Source organism: Hippichthys cyanospilos, chromosome 6 (genome assembly GCF_059441005.1).
Source record: "Hippichthys cyanospilos isolate Australia breed blue-spotted pipefish chromosome 6, RoL_Hcya_1.0, whole genome shotgun sequence".
NCBI classification, from domain to species: Eukaryota; Metazoa; Chordata; class Actinopteri; order Syngnathiformes; family Syngnathidae; genus Hippichthys; species Hippichthys cyanospilos.
Genome location: NC_142374.1, coordinates 5,131,725 through 5,146,591, shown reverse-complemented (window position 1 = coordinate 5,146,591; position 14,867 = coordinate 5,131,725). Strand labels below are relative to the sequence as shown.

General features: G+C 37.7%; 1 protein-coding gene across 1 annotated transcript in view; it reads right to left on the bottom strand.

Moving 5' to 3' along the window:
* The window catches only part of hydin (HYDIN axonemal central pair apparatus protein), a 72,030-nt gene extending 64,401 nt beyond the window's left edge, over positions 1–7,629 (bottom strand). Inside the window, exons 1-13 of the mRNA XM_088416562.1 lie at positions 7,558–7,629; positions 7,037–7,157; positions 6,142–6,261; positions 5,776–5,910; positions 5,231–5,430; positions 4,361–4,485; positions 3,722–3,908; positions 3,363–3,489; positions 2,953–3,052; positions 2,189–2,307; positions 1,884–2,107; positions 1,632–1,699; positions 1,206–1,447 (exon numbers count right to left, since the gene is read on the bottom strand). Of these exons, the coding sequence (XP_088272688.1) occupies positions 1,206–1,447; positions 1,632–1,699; positions 1,884–2,107; positions 2,189–2,307; positions 2,953–3,052; positions 3,363–3,489; positions 3,722–3,908; positions 4,361–4,485; positions 5,231–5,430; positions 5,776–5,910; positions 6,142–6,261; positions 7,037–7,135 (1,746 nt within the window). The 5' untranslated portion in view covers positions 7,136–7,157; positions 7,558–7,629. The remainder of the gene's footprint in view (positions 1–1,205; positions 1,448–1,631; positions 1,700–1,883; positions 2,108–2,188; positions 2,308–2,952; positions 3,053–3,362; positions 3,490–3,721; positions 3,909–4,360; positions 4,486–5,230; positions 5,431–5,775; positions 5,911–6,141; positions 6,262–7,036; positions 7,158–7,557) is intronic.
* Positions 7,630–14,867: the final 7,238 nt, after the last annotated feature.

Below are 14,867 nucleotides of genomic sequence, written 5' to 3'. Positions count from 1 at the left end.
TGTTTGAAAGCACTATCAGATTTTGATGGTTAGTTTTCATTAAACTTTTTATCCATTTCTTCAAATTTGTTACCGGTATTTGTCTATGTGACCAGAGTTTTGCTTTTATTAACAGAGTGTAAAATCTATTTTTTTTTCAAAGAATCAAACTGCAGCGTTTTCAAGTCTTTGTAAGGAGAAATTCACCCACACCCCTTAGCATGTAGCATATTAGCACATAAGAAGCTGCCGAAGATATGTCGACGTTGAGTGGTTACAGACTAGATTTGACAGATTTGATAGCATTTGTCAAAACCTTTCAGATGTAGCGTATAGACATGTGGTAGCCAATTTGGGTAAAAGTATCCTGCATGTTTTTATTGCATTCGAGAGAGACTAGGAAGTTACTGAATGTTTATTTTCTTGGCCTTTCCCATATGTTGAAATGATGCCCTGTTTGGCATAATTAATAAAATGTCTAAAAGTAGTTACTACTTACAGCATTTTTGAAGAAGACAAAATTAAATGTCCAATCGCGTACACACTTACATGTATTACTAATCCCAATGGTAATATCAAGAGTAAAACATTAAAAAAACAAACAAACATAAAAGAGCCGGTCTTTTGAATGGCTCTTTTTAGAGAATGGTTTGTGAATGAACGATTCCCTTGAAAGAGCCTGGTCTCATCACAACCATGAATCTGAGCCCCCCTGCACCCCCAACCTAGCAATAACTTCTGGTGGAAGATGTTGCTGTGCTTCATATTTTGATTTTTAATTTTTGGTTGTGTTTTTTTCATGTGTTTTGTTAGATTTCATTTTTGTAATTTGTTTTTTGTTTTCTTTTGTTTGCTTTCTTTATGAATATTAATTTGCAGTTGTGTCTTTATGATGGGTCTTTGTTCTTTTGTAATTTGACTGATATTTTTCTTGTAAATTTAATAACTTTTAACATTTTACCAGACAGATTAATTCTAGACAAAATATCAACTTTTTCTGCTGAAAATGGTTCCATATCATAATTTCTTAACAACATAATGCTGTTCTAGTCCATCTCAAAATGTTGCAAGTTGCAAGGGGCATTTTGCATAATAAAATTACTGAACCCAAAAACAAACAAGGCACAGGTGAGTAGAAGAGAAGTGAGAGATGTTCATTGTTTGAAATCTGAAAATTGTCTAGGACACCAACTCAATGAAACGTAGAATTAAATTTCCCACTATACCTTGATACTGACATCTGCCATAGCCCGCACAGAACCTACAGCAGGAGTTACCGTGAACTCAACGGGCATAGCACTAACATCATGAGCAGAATAGCCTTGCCAGTTGTTCCGACACAGATCACACACTTGCTGATCACTGGTTACACTGGGAGAGCCCATTCCGTCTCCCACAACACGCAGACAAAAGTTCATGGGGACAAAGGACGTGTTAAAGAGGTAACACATTTCTGTTTGTGGGAAACCTGCAAAAACCCAACCTAAAATTAATATGGGAAATAAAACATCAAGTATGCACTGTTGTATAAAACATAACATTTCACAACTCAAGGTAAACCCTAGAGAAGAGGTTTTAGGGTTAGGGTTTTTTACTGTAATTGTGGAGGAAAAATGCATTCAAAATACAATATACTGCAGTAATATACTAACCATATGCAACATCTCCAAAATTGAGTTCTGAAACATTGAAGTGAAAAGTCGGCCCAATAACACATCCCCTGAAACAAAAACATTGCACATATAAAAGAAAGAAAACGACTATGTAAAAAGCAGTCTTTCCCTTGCAAAGGTAAAAAGACAAACAAACAAAAGTAAAACATCACGTGAAGTACTTTCGTTACAATACTAAAAGCATTTTCATGGTCTTCAGTCTTGAGTGTTGCATGTACTTTTGAAATTCACCTGCAGGTAAGAGTAAGTGGTTGAGGCTGCCCTTTGACAGTTAGCAGTAAGCCCTCAGAGAAGGTTCCCAAAGTGTTACTGTGGAATGTGACTTTAACCATAAGGCTAGCCCCAGAGCAAACAACACCTTTCTTGGGAGTGAAGGAGAAAAATTGACCAAAAGTTGTACAAGGGCCTGAGAACTCAAACGGGGCATCAATAAGCCCGTTGTTGGACAGCTGCACCTGCAGAAATCCAAAAAGATTATGACATTTAGTTACATTATCATGCAGAGACTGGTATATATTTGTCTTGGCAGATATTACCTCATAAGAAACAGTGTGACCTATGAATATGTTTTTCATATCCATGAGGTTACAGGTGATGTGCATCGCAGGTCCCAAACCCTCACCGCTGATTGTAAGAGGGATGCGACCTTTTTGGCCTGAAAGTAGAGTGTAACAAGCATATGGAAGTATATACAGCACAGTATATTCAGTGTTAGTTGTAAGTGCATTTTTAAGAGTGACATTTACGTTTTTTTATTTTGTTTTTTTGTTTTTGTAAAAATCAAATACAACCTATTTTTGACCGAACACAAGTAAATATTGTAACTTTTAAAATGTGTCAATGTATTCACCGGTGGCAAATTCTGTATTTACACTAGATTTAGTTTAGTGGATGAATAGCATGGCCCATTTAAAAGGAATGGAAAAAGACACTTTGGCCATAATTTGACTAAGCTGCACCCCGTCTCACATTGGCGCAAAACTTGCTCTGCCAGATGCACTCACTGATATGCTCTCATCTGTTAAATTACCAGTGAAAAAAAAAAAAGTAAAAATTGAAATTATATCAAGTTATAAATGGTATACCTATTTGCTTGGCTATTCTATAATAAATAAAATATAGAACAACATGTTTTATATCCATGTGGAAGACAGATGTATGAAGAAATGAGAAATGTACGTCCAGTAATTGTTGTACAGTCCAAGTAAAATCAATAACTTCATAGAGATGAGCGGTCATTTAATTGTTACACTTGTTTTAACATGCTACATTTTTTTGTCAATTCCAGCCAAACACTTACCTGTGACGTCAATATATATGGTTTCTTGGTATTGCTTGGCTTCATCAGGCTTGAAAACAACTGTGAAACGTGCTGTGGTATTTGGCCATATTTCTCCCAACTGCACCATGTAGGAAAAAGGGAAAATTACATTTTTGATAACATTCAAACCAAACAGAAACTACATAATATGTTTTTTATATGTACAGATACAGCAACAGCTACATAATATTTCTGTGACAAAATGTTTTACATTTGCATTTGTGTGCAGTCGATTTCCACATCATTCTAGAAGAAAATGCATCAAAGTGTATATTCTCTAGGCAATTGTTATCTTTATTACTGCATCAAAGTTTCTAAAAGGATGTAAACAAAGTCATAAAAAAAGATAATTAGAGAGAGGATGCAAAGAGGAAATCACTATTACACACCGCTGGTTCCAATGTTATGCATCCTTGTGAGAGAGAAAGGAGGTCAGCTCGATGAATGGCTGTGGTGTCTGATTGGCAGGGAACAAGCAAATGTGAATTTTGCTGCTGCTCGTGCACTGAAAAATCCCTTGAGAGTTAAGAGAGAAGGCAAGGGCAATACAATTCAGTACAAGAGTAAGAGTGTGTGTGTGTGCGTGTATACATATACTGTACACATATATATATATATATATATATATATATATATATATATATATATATATATATATATATATATATATATATATATATATATATATATATATATATATATATATATATATATATATGTGTGTGTGTGTATTCAAATCAGTACTCACTGGTTCTCTTCGAGTTGGCTTGATGTTGTCCAGCAGTACTTAAGAGTGGTATCACTATTATTAGTGAGAGACACCGTATGTGTGTTGGACAGGGAGATGTAAGTCTTTTCTAAATGAAGGTATTCAGGGATAAGTTTGAGCTTTAGCTCCTCACAGTAACCATAGAGACTGATATGCACATTTTCACCTAAGCAGAGGAAAAGAGAGAGGGTTTGGGGTGATAGATACATAAATAAACCAAACATCAAAGATGAGTTTAAAAAAAAAACAACTGCAATTTGAAAAGCACGACAAATGCTTATATGCTTTGTGTTTTGGTCTGACTTCTACAGTACTTTCAAGTGACCAGGTAAACAGCCAAGGGACAGCACAGAAGTAAATAACCAAACAAATCAAATACTAAGCATGTTTTGGTTTTTTTAGGCATCTTATTTCTGCCATCTAAAGGTACTATCATTATAAATTTAACTTCACCATTACTCCATTTGTAAAGAACATTACAGTTCAAATAACTTACACTGGTTAGTAAAATTCCTGTCACACAAGCATGTAGATGTAAGTAAAATATAGCATTTGAATTCACATAAAATATAAAAACTTGATCTTATTATCATTAAATACCATTTTCATATATTTTACCAGTATCATAGTGAAGCAACAGATCCTGACGGTGGTCTCCTGCCATCATAGGATTGAAAACTACTGTGACTTGCATGCTCTCTCCAACATCAAGTGTTCCAGAGGATGGAGTTACTGAGAAAGGACTGAAAAAAACATATTCAAAGTCAGAGAGTGACTAACATAACATAACATAGAATAACATCTGTGAATTACAATGTTTAAGCTGTTTTTTTTGCTGAAATTTGCATAAAGAGGTGATGCTGTCTCACACAAATGCTACTGTAACAAATACAGATTTGCATTACTGTGGCATCTAGGCCTGAATTAGGCGACGCAACAAGGAAAAAAACAAGTTGCCCTAAAGAGAAAGTGTCAGCTTGCAGTTTGAAGAAAAATCAGATAAACATTGATTGAATTTTAAGTTGTGGAGGTGGCCCTTCATCACCGAGTCACCAAATTACCCTTTTTGCTACTGAGCCGTGTGACGGATATGACCTACACATTGCAAAACACCACTAACATAGAATGTGTCCATTGATGTGTAATTGGCTGAGCAGGCCACAGAAATTTGTGAACAATCACCTTAAAAGATAACACATTTCTGTAGATCGGTTGAATTGCCCCTTGATATGTATCTTGAGGTACTGTATTGCAAAACATATTGTGTAGCCCTCATGAAAATTTGTTCAATGAATAGATTTCTATAATAATTCAGAATGATTGCCCCACATCTTGGACTAGGCCAGTACACCCAGACTTTTGCAACGCCACTATATACACCGTGGACTAGAACTGCTGCCACCGAAATAAGGATTCACATAAACACCAGACTGCCAAAATAGGGCCCTTGTTGCTGGTTCACAACTTCATTTTAGTACCTGTACTCACCTCTGTGTCTGCAACTTGAAGATAGCTATGCGGTCTCCCAGGTTACGCACAAGCTGAGTCCTTTGTGTTGATGCTTTCACAAGGCAATCAGGTAAATTCAACTCATCACGAAAATTTAAACTGGCTCTTGGGCCAATGGCCCGGATTGGCACCTCAAACTGCTCTCGCTCTGTCACAAAAACCAGAGTATGGTGGTAGTCCTTTCAAGAAAAGAGAACAAAGGCTGTTAGAATTCACAGTTACAGTCGTATGAAAAAGTTTGGGCACCCCTGATCATTATCAAGATTTTCCTTTATAAATCGTTTGCTGTTTGGATCAGTTGAATATATCATATGGCACATAAATACGTGATATTTGAGAAGTGAAATGAAGTTCATAGGATTTACAGAATTATTGGTTATGAAAAATTAAACAAACAAAATAAAACACAATAAAGACAGAAAAGTATTGATACAGATGATTGCAAATGTAATAATGAAGAGAACATACAAATCCCACAACTAGTGTATTTTAAACAAATTAGTATATATTAGAAATGAAGGAACCTTGTTCTCCTGTGGAGTGAAGCAGACAGTGAAGCCCACTGACAGTCCTGCTGCTACTTTAGTCTTGGCCTCCTTTGGACCGTCAACTTGGAAATAAGCAGATTCCTGATGCTCCAGCTTGACATGGCGAGATATCTTGACAAGAGGCAAGTACACATTTAAAAAAAATAAAAATAAAAAACATGATAAAAATCCTCAAATCAACAGAGCATCAAACACACAGTTGCAAACACTCAATACTGTAGATATCACATTATATTTACACACCAAACCAAAGACACCTAGTATTTTAGCTTTTATGCTGCTTTGGTGAAAATAAAAGGTCACGTTTGATGGCAGTTCACTTCATTTATTTTAAGTCCATACCTTATCATTGTTGAACAGCTGAAGAGGTAACTTGTAGGACTGTGCAGGGGTGAAGTTCTGGAAAACTAACTCGGGTGGATGGGGCTGAAAATTTGACTGATCGACATCCACCAAGGGCATCTGCAAACACACAAGAGACATTAGATTTTGGTTGAAGAAATGTGTACATACTCACACAGAGCTTTACCCTTTTATTACAATGAATACAGAAGACAGTGAAAAGCAGAGACAATACAATCACATTGAATTCATTCATCTGTCCATTAGCCATAGCCTATCCCAATTGAAAATGGCAACGAGGCCCTTTCGACATATATATTCTACTCTCATTAACCTCGTGATGCATGGTCTGGTTTTCTTCAAGTTAAGTAAGATAACCATTTTAGTCATCAAATGCAGTTTATTAATTTCCTGTCTTCATTCTCCTGCAGCAAAGAGCTAATTTCAAAATTAACATGTACATTGTTAAGTGTTCAAAGGTCTGTGGGTGTTGATCACAAATAATTGTGAGCGTGTATACTCCCACAACCCCCCCAAAAAGAGAAAGGATGACAAACTTAATGGACTATTGTGATTCCTACAATTAGAACAGTATTAGTTGCTCAAAATATAGTTTATGATCTTCACATTAGTCAAGAAATGATAGAATTTGGTCGATATTTGCAAACTGTTGAGGACTTACTTTTTCCTGAGCAACTTCCAAAAATTTGAAACAGTGTTTTTGCAAGAGAATTCATCAATAATAGGCATCCAATGTAGCTTAGAGGCCAAGGTCAGGTACCTCTGAGACCTTGTATTAGTATGATTTCAGTGCTTATAAAAAGACTTTTACCTCTTGTTTTTAATTTGGTTATTTCATTAACAAGCCAAAAAGGTTAGAAAAGTTCACTTTTACTTTTTGAAGGGTTGGCGTGCTTGGGACAAGTAGATCTAGGATTCGAGGTGGATGCATTTCACTGGCCTCTGTCAGAGGCAGTTTTCTAGTCTGCATCATCTTTGTGTAAACAAGGTGTCACCTGGAAAGGAAGCACATACAGAATTAGAGTTACTACCAATTGTATTGTGATTATTTTTCTTTTAGGTCAGAAAAAAGAGCAGTAACTTAAAGGAATAAATATCACATATAGCTATGGCTACATGTCAAGCACACAGTTTTATTAAAGGGAACGCAGAAAGTCCTCTTAAGACAAATATGCTCAGGATTTATTCACGCTGCTGTGTGTCGTTTCAAAGAAACAGTTCCATTGTCCTAAGGCACGAAGTTTTCTCTGGATTAAGTAAAGCAAGACGTCCTTCGTAACAGTCAAACAATTTAGCCTACGATATTTACTCGTGGTGTGATGGAACACGTTATAATACATAGTGTAATAAGAAGAATATTAATACATATATATTTCAAAAAAATACAAGTCTCACCCGGTTCTAAAACAAAGAACGTGGGACTCAGCGGTCGTCAGTTGTGTTTTGTTTCCGTGGCGACCGACTCGCTACACCTTACGCGACACGTGCGTGGATTGGCCTGCATCTGCTAAAGCACCACTATCCCCGGGCTGTGGTAGTTGAAACGTGATACACGCTAAACATTCCTCAGTAAATCATGTTTTTTTTTTGTTTTTTTGTTTTTTTTTAGCAAAAGTCAGTTAATAATCTGAAGATCATTTTGAAGACGTCAGGATAACAAGCACGAACAAAAGAAGCCTCGTGCTCATCGTGACAGTTACTGTTAACCTAATGACGTCACGTGGCCATAGCGACACTTGAAAAAGAAAAAAAAAACAAGAGAACCTCAACGAAGTTTGCAGACATACAAGTGTAAAACCCATGCTGAGCTGAGGATCTTGATTACCATTATTGGTAGTAGTAGTAGTAGTAGTAGTAGTAGTAGTAGTAGGAGTAATATTCGTAGTAGTAGTAGTAGTAGTAGTAGTAGTATGTATTTATTTATTCATTCATTTATTAATTCATTCATTCTTACAATGTGTACAGTGGCCGGTATCCTGAAGTTGTATAGACCACTTTTTGAGTTTTAAATACTGTACATACTGGGCAGATGGTCAGGTTAAGTAAGTCTTAAAATTCAAAATAGAGACTGAACACTGTGAGCAAGAAAAGGGAATCAAGATAGGGAAGAGAAATTCTCAAGAAAAGTATTTGTTCAATTGAACTAAACATAAAACCCCTATGTCCTTTCTTATAATATCAGTGACAGCTAAATAAAGAATAAATAAAGTAGGTCTACTATAAAACATTTGTGTCTGGGTACGTACAAATGTTTAAAAGTGTCAATGAAGAAGAACATCATTGCATACCAGCAGGTTTGAGTAATCCACCGTCGGCCAATTAACGCGTTTGTTAAAAACCACCACTAGGGAGCAATAATGTACTGTGAGTACGGCATCCAGCAGATGGGAACGATATACAGCAAGGACAATCAATCGAAACATATATACGTACATCCAACAGCTATGATCCATCTCACCATCTATTTTCTTTTCTTTGTAGTTGTACACCTTGGACACAGTTGGTAGGGACATGCTACTGTACAGCCAAACACTCGCATTCACATCAATTCGGTATTGTAGAGACTTTAGTGAACCTAATATGCATGTCCTTGTAACATGGGAGCAAACTCCAGATTCAAGCCCATTTACCAAAGCTGACAGCACCTCCAGAGAGAGAGAGAGACAGATAGACAGATAGACAGACAGACAGACAGACAGACAGATAGATAGATAGATAGATAGATAGATAGATAGATAGATAGATAGATAGATAGATAGATAGATAGATAGATAGATAGATAGATAGATAGATAGATAGATAGATAGATAGATAGATAGATAGATAGATAGATAGCTTTCTCTCTCAAACGAGTGGTGAGGCATCAGGGGCACCAAGGCCTTCTCTGCTGGCCTAATATAACCTGACCTTATCATAACTATCATAAATATAATAATGATAATAAAACTCAAATCTCATTTTAAATGTATTTTAAATGTATTTTAAATGTATTTTTACTGAAAATACATATTATATATACATATTATATTATATATATATTATTATATATACACTCCTCCTAAGTGCTACAGTTTTAGTGTAAATTTTTTAGCCAATTAGAATGCAGCTAACGTGTGTCGCCAGGAGTCCGGAGGCGCTGGGCATTCGCTTGAACAGTATGAAGGCTTCTATAGAATGTGCAATGACATATTGTGTACTGTGCAGGCCCATATTTTTTATTAGACAGCTGCAATAGGCAATTGTATTGAACTTAAGGAAACCTCACATAGAACGTGACCTAAGTGGACGCTCACTGCAGAAAGGCGGTGCTGTATTGATGATTAACGGTGGAGGGAGTTAAAGAAAAAACATGTTGCTCAACCAGCTAACATTAGCATTAGCGTACATCGAAGTCAGTAACCCGCAGTCGCTTCTTTTTTTAAAAAACCCACAATTGTCTGATGAAGCGCAAAACGGAAATTGGACCGACGCGACTGTCAGCATTGATGTCCATGTAAATACAAAAGGATGTATTATTGGAATTGAAACGCGAAGACAAACTCTATAAGCAAGTCATGAAAGTCTTTCTGAGACAAAATAAAAGATAAATGGATTTTATACTAAAATAACTTCGGGACGGTCGTTTTGGGTGAGTCATTTGATGTCATTCATATTCAATTGTCATGTTTGGCTGTTGCGAGTCTGTGGGGTTTTGTTCATCTTTCTGTTCAACTTTGTTTGATTTGGTCCACCTGTCTGGTGACACTTTGTCCAATTTTGCTCCTGGTTCTGCCTAATTTCCTTGTTGAAACTTCCTTTTTTGAGCCACATAATTCGTAGTTTACCTGCATTTTGCTGTCCCCTTCCTATCTCCTTCCAGTCAATGAAGGCCTAAGTGTGAAATGCACGGACCGCCACTGGATGGATGGATGGGTGGATGGATGGATGGATAGTTAGTTAGATTCTTGATTCGAGAAAGTTCTTCTTTGCTGCAGAACAGGGTAAAGAGCTAAAGTCTGCCTTTCAACACACCTTCTTCAAATGATCAATCGTTATCAGGCTTCTACAGGACTTGCTGATGAGCTGATCATTTGAATTAGGTGTGATGGAAGAGAGAGACATCAAAAACAGACAGGATACAACTCACAAGGTACTGGAGTTCTTTACCACTGATGCAGTGTGTCATGGAGAGAATGTTATTTATCCTTGTTCCCTGGCATCAATACTGCTCTCCAAGCAGTAGGTAAGTAGATGGTACTTGCTACATACCATTAATGTTGGTGCTCCACCCCAGTGCATTTTTCAGGTTTACTCCCAAGTAAGGAACTTATAGTTGTAAGATAAACTCAATCTCCTCCACGGCAGTGAAGATTGGCATAGTGGTGGTCCTGGGTCCTCATTAAATCCACAACTCGTTTCTAAACCATTGCTAGTGTTTGGAACTCATCGGTTCTGACTGCACTACTCCACAAAGTTGTCCACCAGTTCTTTGTACTCCATACAGTAGTGGTCCAAAAACTTCTGCAGATGGCAAGATCCAGAGTTGTATTGATCGCAACATTCAACAGGGTGCTCCCCAATCATACAAATTGGAGCCTGTTTGATATGTAGTCAGTGATCCAGGAGAGGCAGGGTGATGATTTAACCCTCTTTACCAGCTTCTCACCCTGGAGAACAGATTGGATGTTATTGAAAGCAAAAGAAACTCCAAAAAGCATGACCCTCACAAGTGCCTCCACAGTCATCTAAGTGAATATGCATCTTTTTAACTAAACCAAGCTTCACTTGTAAATAGGTCACTAAAAAGAAGCGTCAAAACATTAAATCGGAATAGCACTGATTAAGGAAGCCTGTATTACTGGGAATTGTCACTATTGAGACTCATTGAAGCAAATGAGGATGTTTTAAATTTGACATACATTTAGATGATGTTCTGAAACAAATAAAAACAAAATAAAAACAAAATAAAAAACAAGCATGTTTTTGTTTATTATTTTGTTGAATGTCTATATTTGAACTATTAGAGCTTTTGATCAAAAGTTCATTCAGTTTTCATTCCAGTTCTTGATGTTATTGAGTCTTTTTTAGAACAATGAAAAAAAAAACATTACAATTATGATGTTTGAAAAGTAGTGTGATAATGTGGATGCATAGCCTATGTAACTCAAAACAGTCATGTGTTTGGTCCATAAGGCCCTTACAGCCTGACAGAGAAGGTATAAGAAGATTGGAATTTCAATAACCTTATCACACTTGGTCAGCTCCAACAGCACGATTAACATTGATTGCTTTTAAATGCGGCATAAGTCAAGAGGGCTTTGAATCAAAATTTGGCATTGTGCCGAGAAGCCACAGTTAATCAACCACCATCAATCTTGTACTGGTGCAGCAATGGACATTGCAGTCAGGTCCTTCTCTTCTTTATTATGGCATGAATCTCTTCTGGATGAAGTTTTTAGCGACCAGCCAAATGGATAACTGAATAAAATGTGATAAGTCCATCAATGGGCTTTCCACATTACTTTACACATTAAAACAAACCAACCACAATTCCAAAGAAATTTAGAACATTGTGTGAAATCTTTTTGAGTCTTTTGAGTTTTTTCCAAGATTTCAATGCTCATAAGTCAAAAGACAAAATGAAAACTCATGTACAAGGTGAACATGCAAACTCCGCAGGAAGGCCAGAGCCGGAACCAAACCCATGACCTCTGAATGAAGCGTACATGCTAACCACTATACCACAAAGCCACTAGACCCCCCACGCTGCTCGTATGTCAATCTTTAAATTAATAAAATAACTGTCAAATCATTATGTCACAAGATGCTTTGAAAAACCTGAAATAATCAAAAGGTTTATTTGCATTCCCAGGTCATTGTCAACATACACCTGGTTAAGGCAGCCATCCTGCTTTTAACACTTGACCCAAGCAAGGAGGTCACCCCTCTAAATGCACTAACATCAGGTTGGTGGGGAGCTTACTAAACATCCATCCATCCATCCATCCATCCATCCATCCATCCATCCATCCATCCATCCATCCATCCATCCATCCATTCATCCATCCATCCATCCATCCGCCCATCCGTCCGTCCGTCCTCCTATCCATACAAACATTCATCCCTACATTCACCATTCCTATAGACCAGTGTTATAGACCATATTTTGCCAGCCCCCCCCTAGAAAAGAGAAAACTTTTTAAGTATACTTTTTAAGTATATTTTTTTAAGGATACCTACACATGTATCCTTTTTAACATTAACAACAGAGAAACGCAATATCAATCAACTTTCAACAACTGTTATTTGTTTTTATCGTGTTTATACGGGTTATAGCTTAGTCTAAAACAGAAAAAAAAGAAACAAGTGCACAAAAGTTCCTGAAACTAAAAGAAAATGATGACAATTATGACTTTATTGCACTTACATTCCACATAACAAAAACAAAGCCTTTTTCCTGGGATCACCCCCCCCCCCCCCCAGGTGGGCCCACCCCAAGATTTGAGAAACACTGCTCTAGACTCACCACCTCTGGTAGGGGCCTATGGAGTTTGGTGCCATGTGAGCTGGGCGTTAGCAAGGGCCAAGGAGCTGCTCCAAGTTGCCAAATTGCTACAGTAGCTGACTCAAGGGACACCCCTCTCACAGGGGAGTCTGAGCTGGTGTACAAGGAAGAAAAGTTCTAACTAGACATAGTCGGATTTGCCTCCACACACAGCTTGGCTTCTTGTACCAGTCCTTTCTAGAGGGCTTGGATTTGATGTTTCTGTTTTCCAATACAGCTGATTCAAATGATCAGGAGCTAAGCTTGCTGATGAGCTTATTTAAATAAGGTGTGTTGGGAGGACAGAAACCTAAAAAAACATGCGGGATAGGCAGCTTGGAAATGCCTGTCCTAAAGGCTCTGAATGTTGTAGGGCTGTCCTGTTTGACATTGCTGTACCACCATTTCCATGTGTTTGCCTTGGAGAAGGATATCAACCGTATTCCTCTGTGAATTCTGGGGGGTGCTTTGGGGGTACTAGGTACCAAAGCGTCTGACATATATGGGAAGTTTGGTCCCTGTACCACTTATGTCAGGCTTGGATGAATGGTCAGCGCAGGTAACCAGAAGTGCTGGAGACTACTTGCAAGCTTTTATCACACAGAACAATGACAGGCAAGGGGAAACAAATGATGTTGTAGCACAGTACAGTACACGTTCAGCCATATTTCTTGTAACTAAGCCTTTAATACTCACTAATACCAAAATGGGTTGGTGTATACATTTTGACTACTAAGCACTTTACTCAAATGCCCTTGAAAGTTTACATTGTGACTGACACACACCGCTTCGGCTGTCTTCTCAAATGTGTCTCCCCTCCTGCCCATTTAGTGTTATTTATCTGATTTCTGTCCCCCTCTGGACCAGAACCTGTCAGGAAAGCTGCTTGGTGCCAATAGGAAATTGATATTTCAGCCTAGGTCAGAATACCTGGCTGTCCTTGAGAGGAAAATAAATAAATAAATAAATAAATAAATAAACAGTCTTACTGGGTAAACATATTTCCAATGAGGAGCCTGAGTTGTAATGTACCGTAGTTAAATCTGTTAAAACCAATCATAATCCTGTACAGCTGCAGAAAATAATGCATATCAAGGAACAATTTTCTTCCATCTTTGCGCTTGGCAAAGAAAGTTGAACGTCATGAAGAATGATTTCACTGCTTTGCATTGTTATGAGCGAAAACAGGCTGTGGGGTCAGACTGACAACAAACAAACGAATGCTTATCCTCTTCATACAGCTGCTTGAGCGCTGAGCTGTCTCTTGAGAGAAGGGGGGGGGGAGGGGACAAAACCTGGTGTGAAGACAGTGTTCAGAGAAAAATCGAGACATTTTGAAAAACAAAGCAGTGCCAAAAGAATGACAATGACATGAGCTATTCATAGCAACACTGCAAATTTGATTCATGTCCAAATCAATTCTGTTTTTGCCCCGAACATACTGTATGCAGTATGTAACTGAGCATATGTGTCTGGTTGTTTGTATATGGCTTTTCAAAAGTGTGAGAATATCAAAACAACACTTACTGAATCATCAATGTATCAGTTGTTTTAATGTTTGCAGTGCTTTCATCCTGTGGGGTGTTATTATTATTAATACCCTAAATTTGCTCATGCGACTGTATTCATGGAGCACTGCCCCTCCCAGTCAGTAGTCTCGTATGCCACGTTGTTTTAAATACATAGACTCCATTTTGAATATGTCAAATTTGCCACGGTATTCAATGTGGAAAATTGAATAGACTCATGAAAATGCCTTGCTCACTTGTCCTTGGAGATGTTTAATCAAGCCAGAACTAAATAATGTACTTAAATGGTTGAGTACTTAACCAATGTTTTCGTTTTTCTTTTTTTATGTTTGTCATTTTAATCCAGTGGGCAGCGCAGTGGTTTGACTAGTTAGGGCATCTGCCTCGGGGGTCAGAGGTCCTGGGTTCAAATCCACATTGCCTTGGCCTTCCTGTGTGGAGTTTTTATATTCTCCCCGTGCTTGCATAGGGGCTTCTCCGGCCTCTCCGGTCTCCTCTTACATTCCAAAAATATTCATGGCAGATATATTGGACACTCCAAATTGCCCTTAGATGAAATTGTGATTGTGAATGTTTTTTGTCTTTGTGTTCCCTGCAATTGGCTGGCCACCACTCCAGGGTGTCCTCTGCCAACGGCAGTAAGACATCTGAGA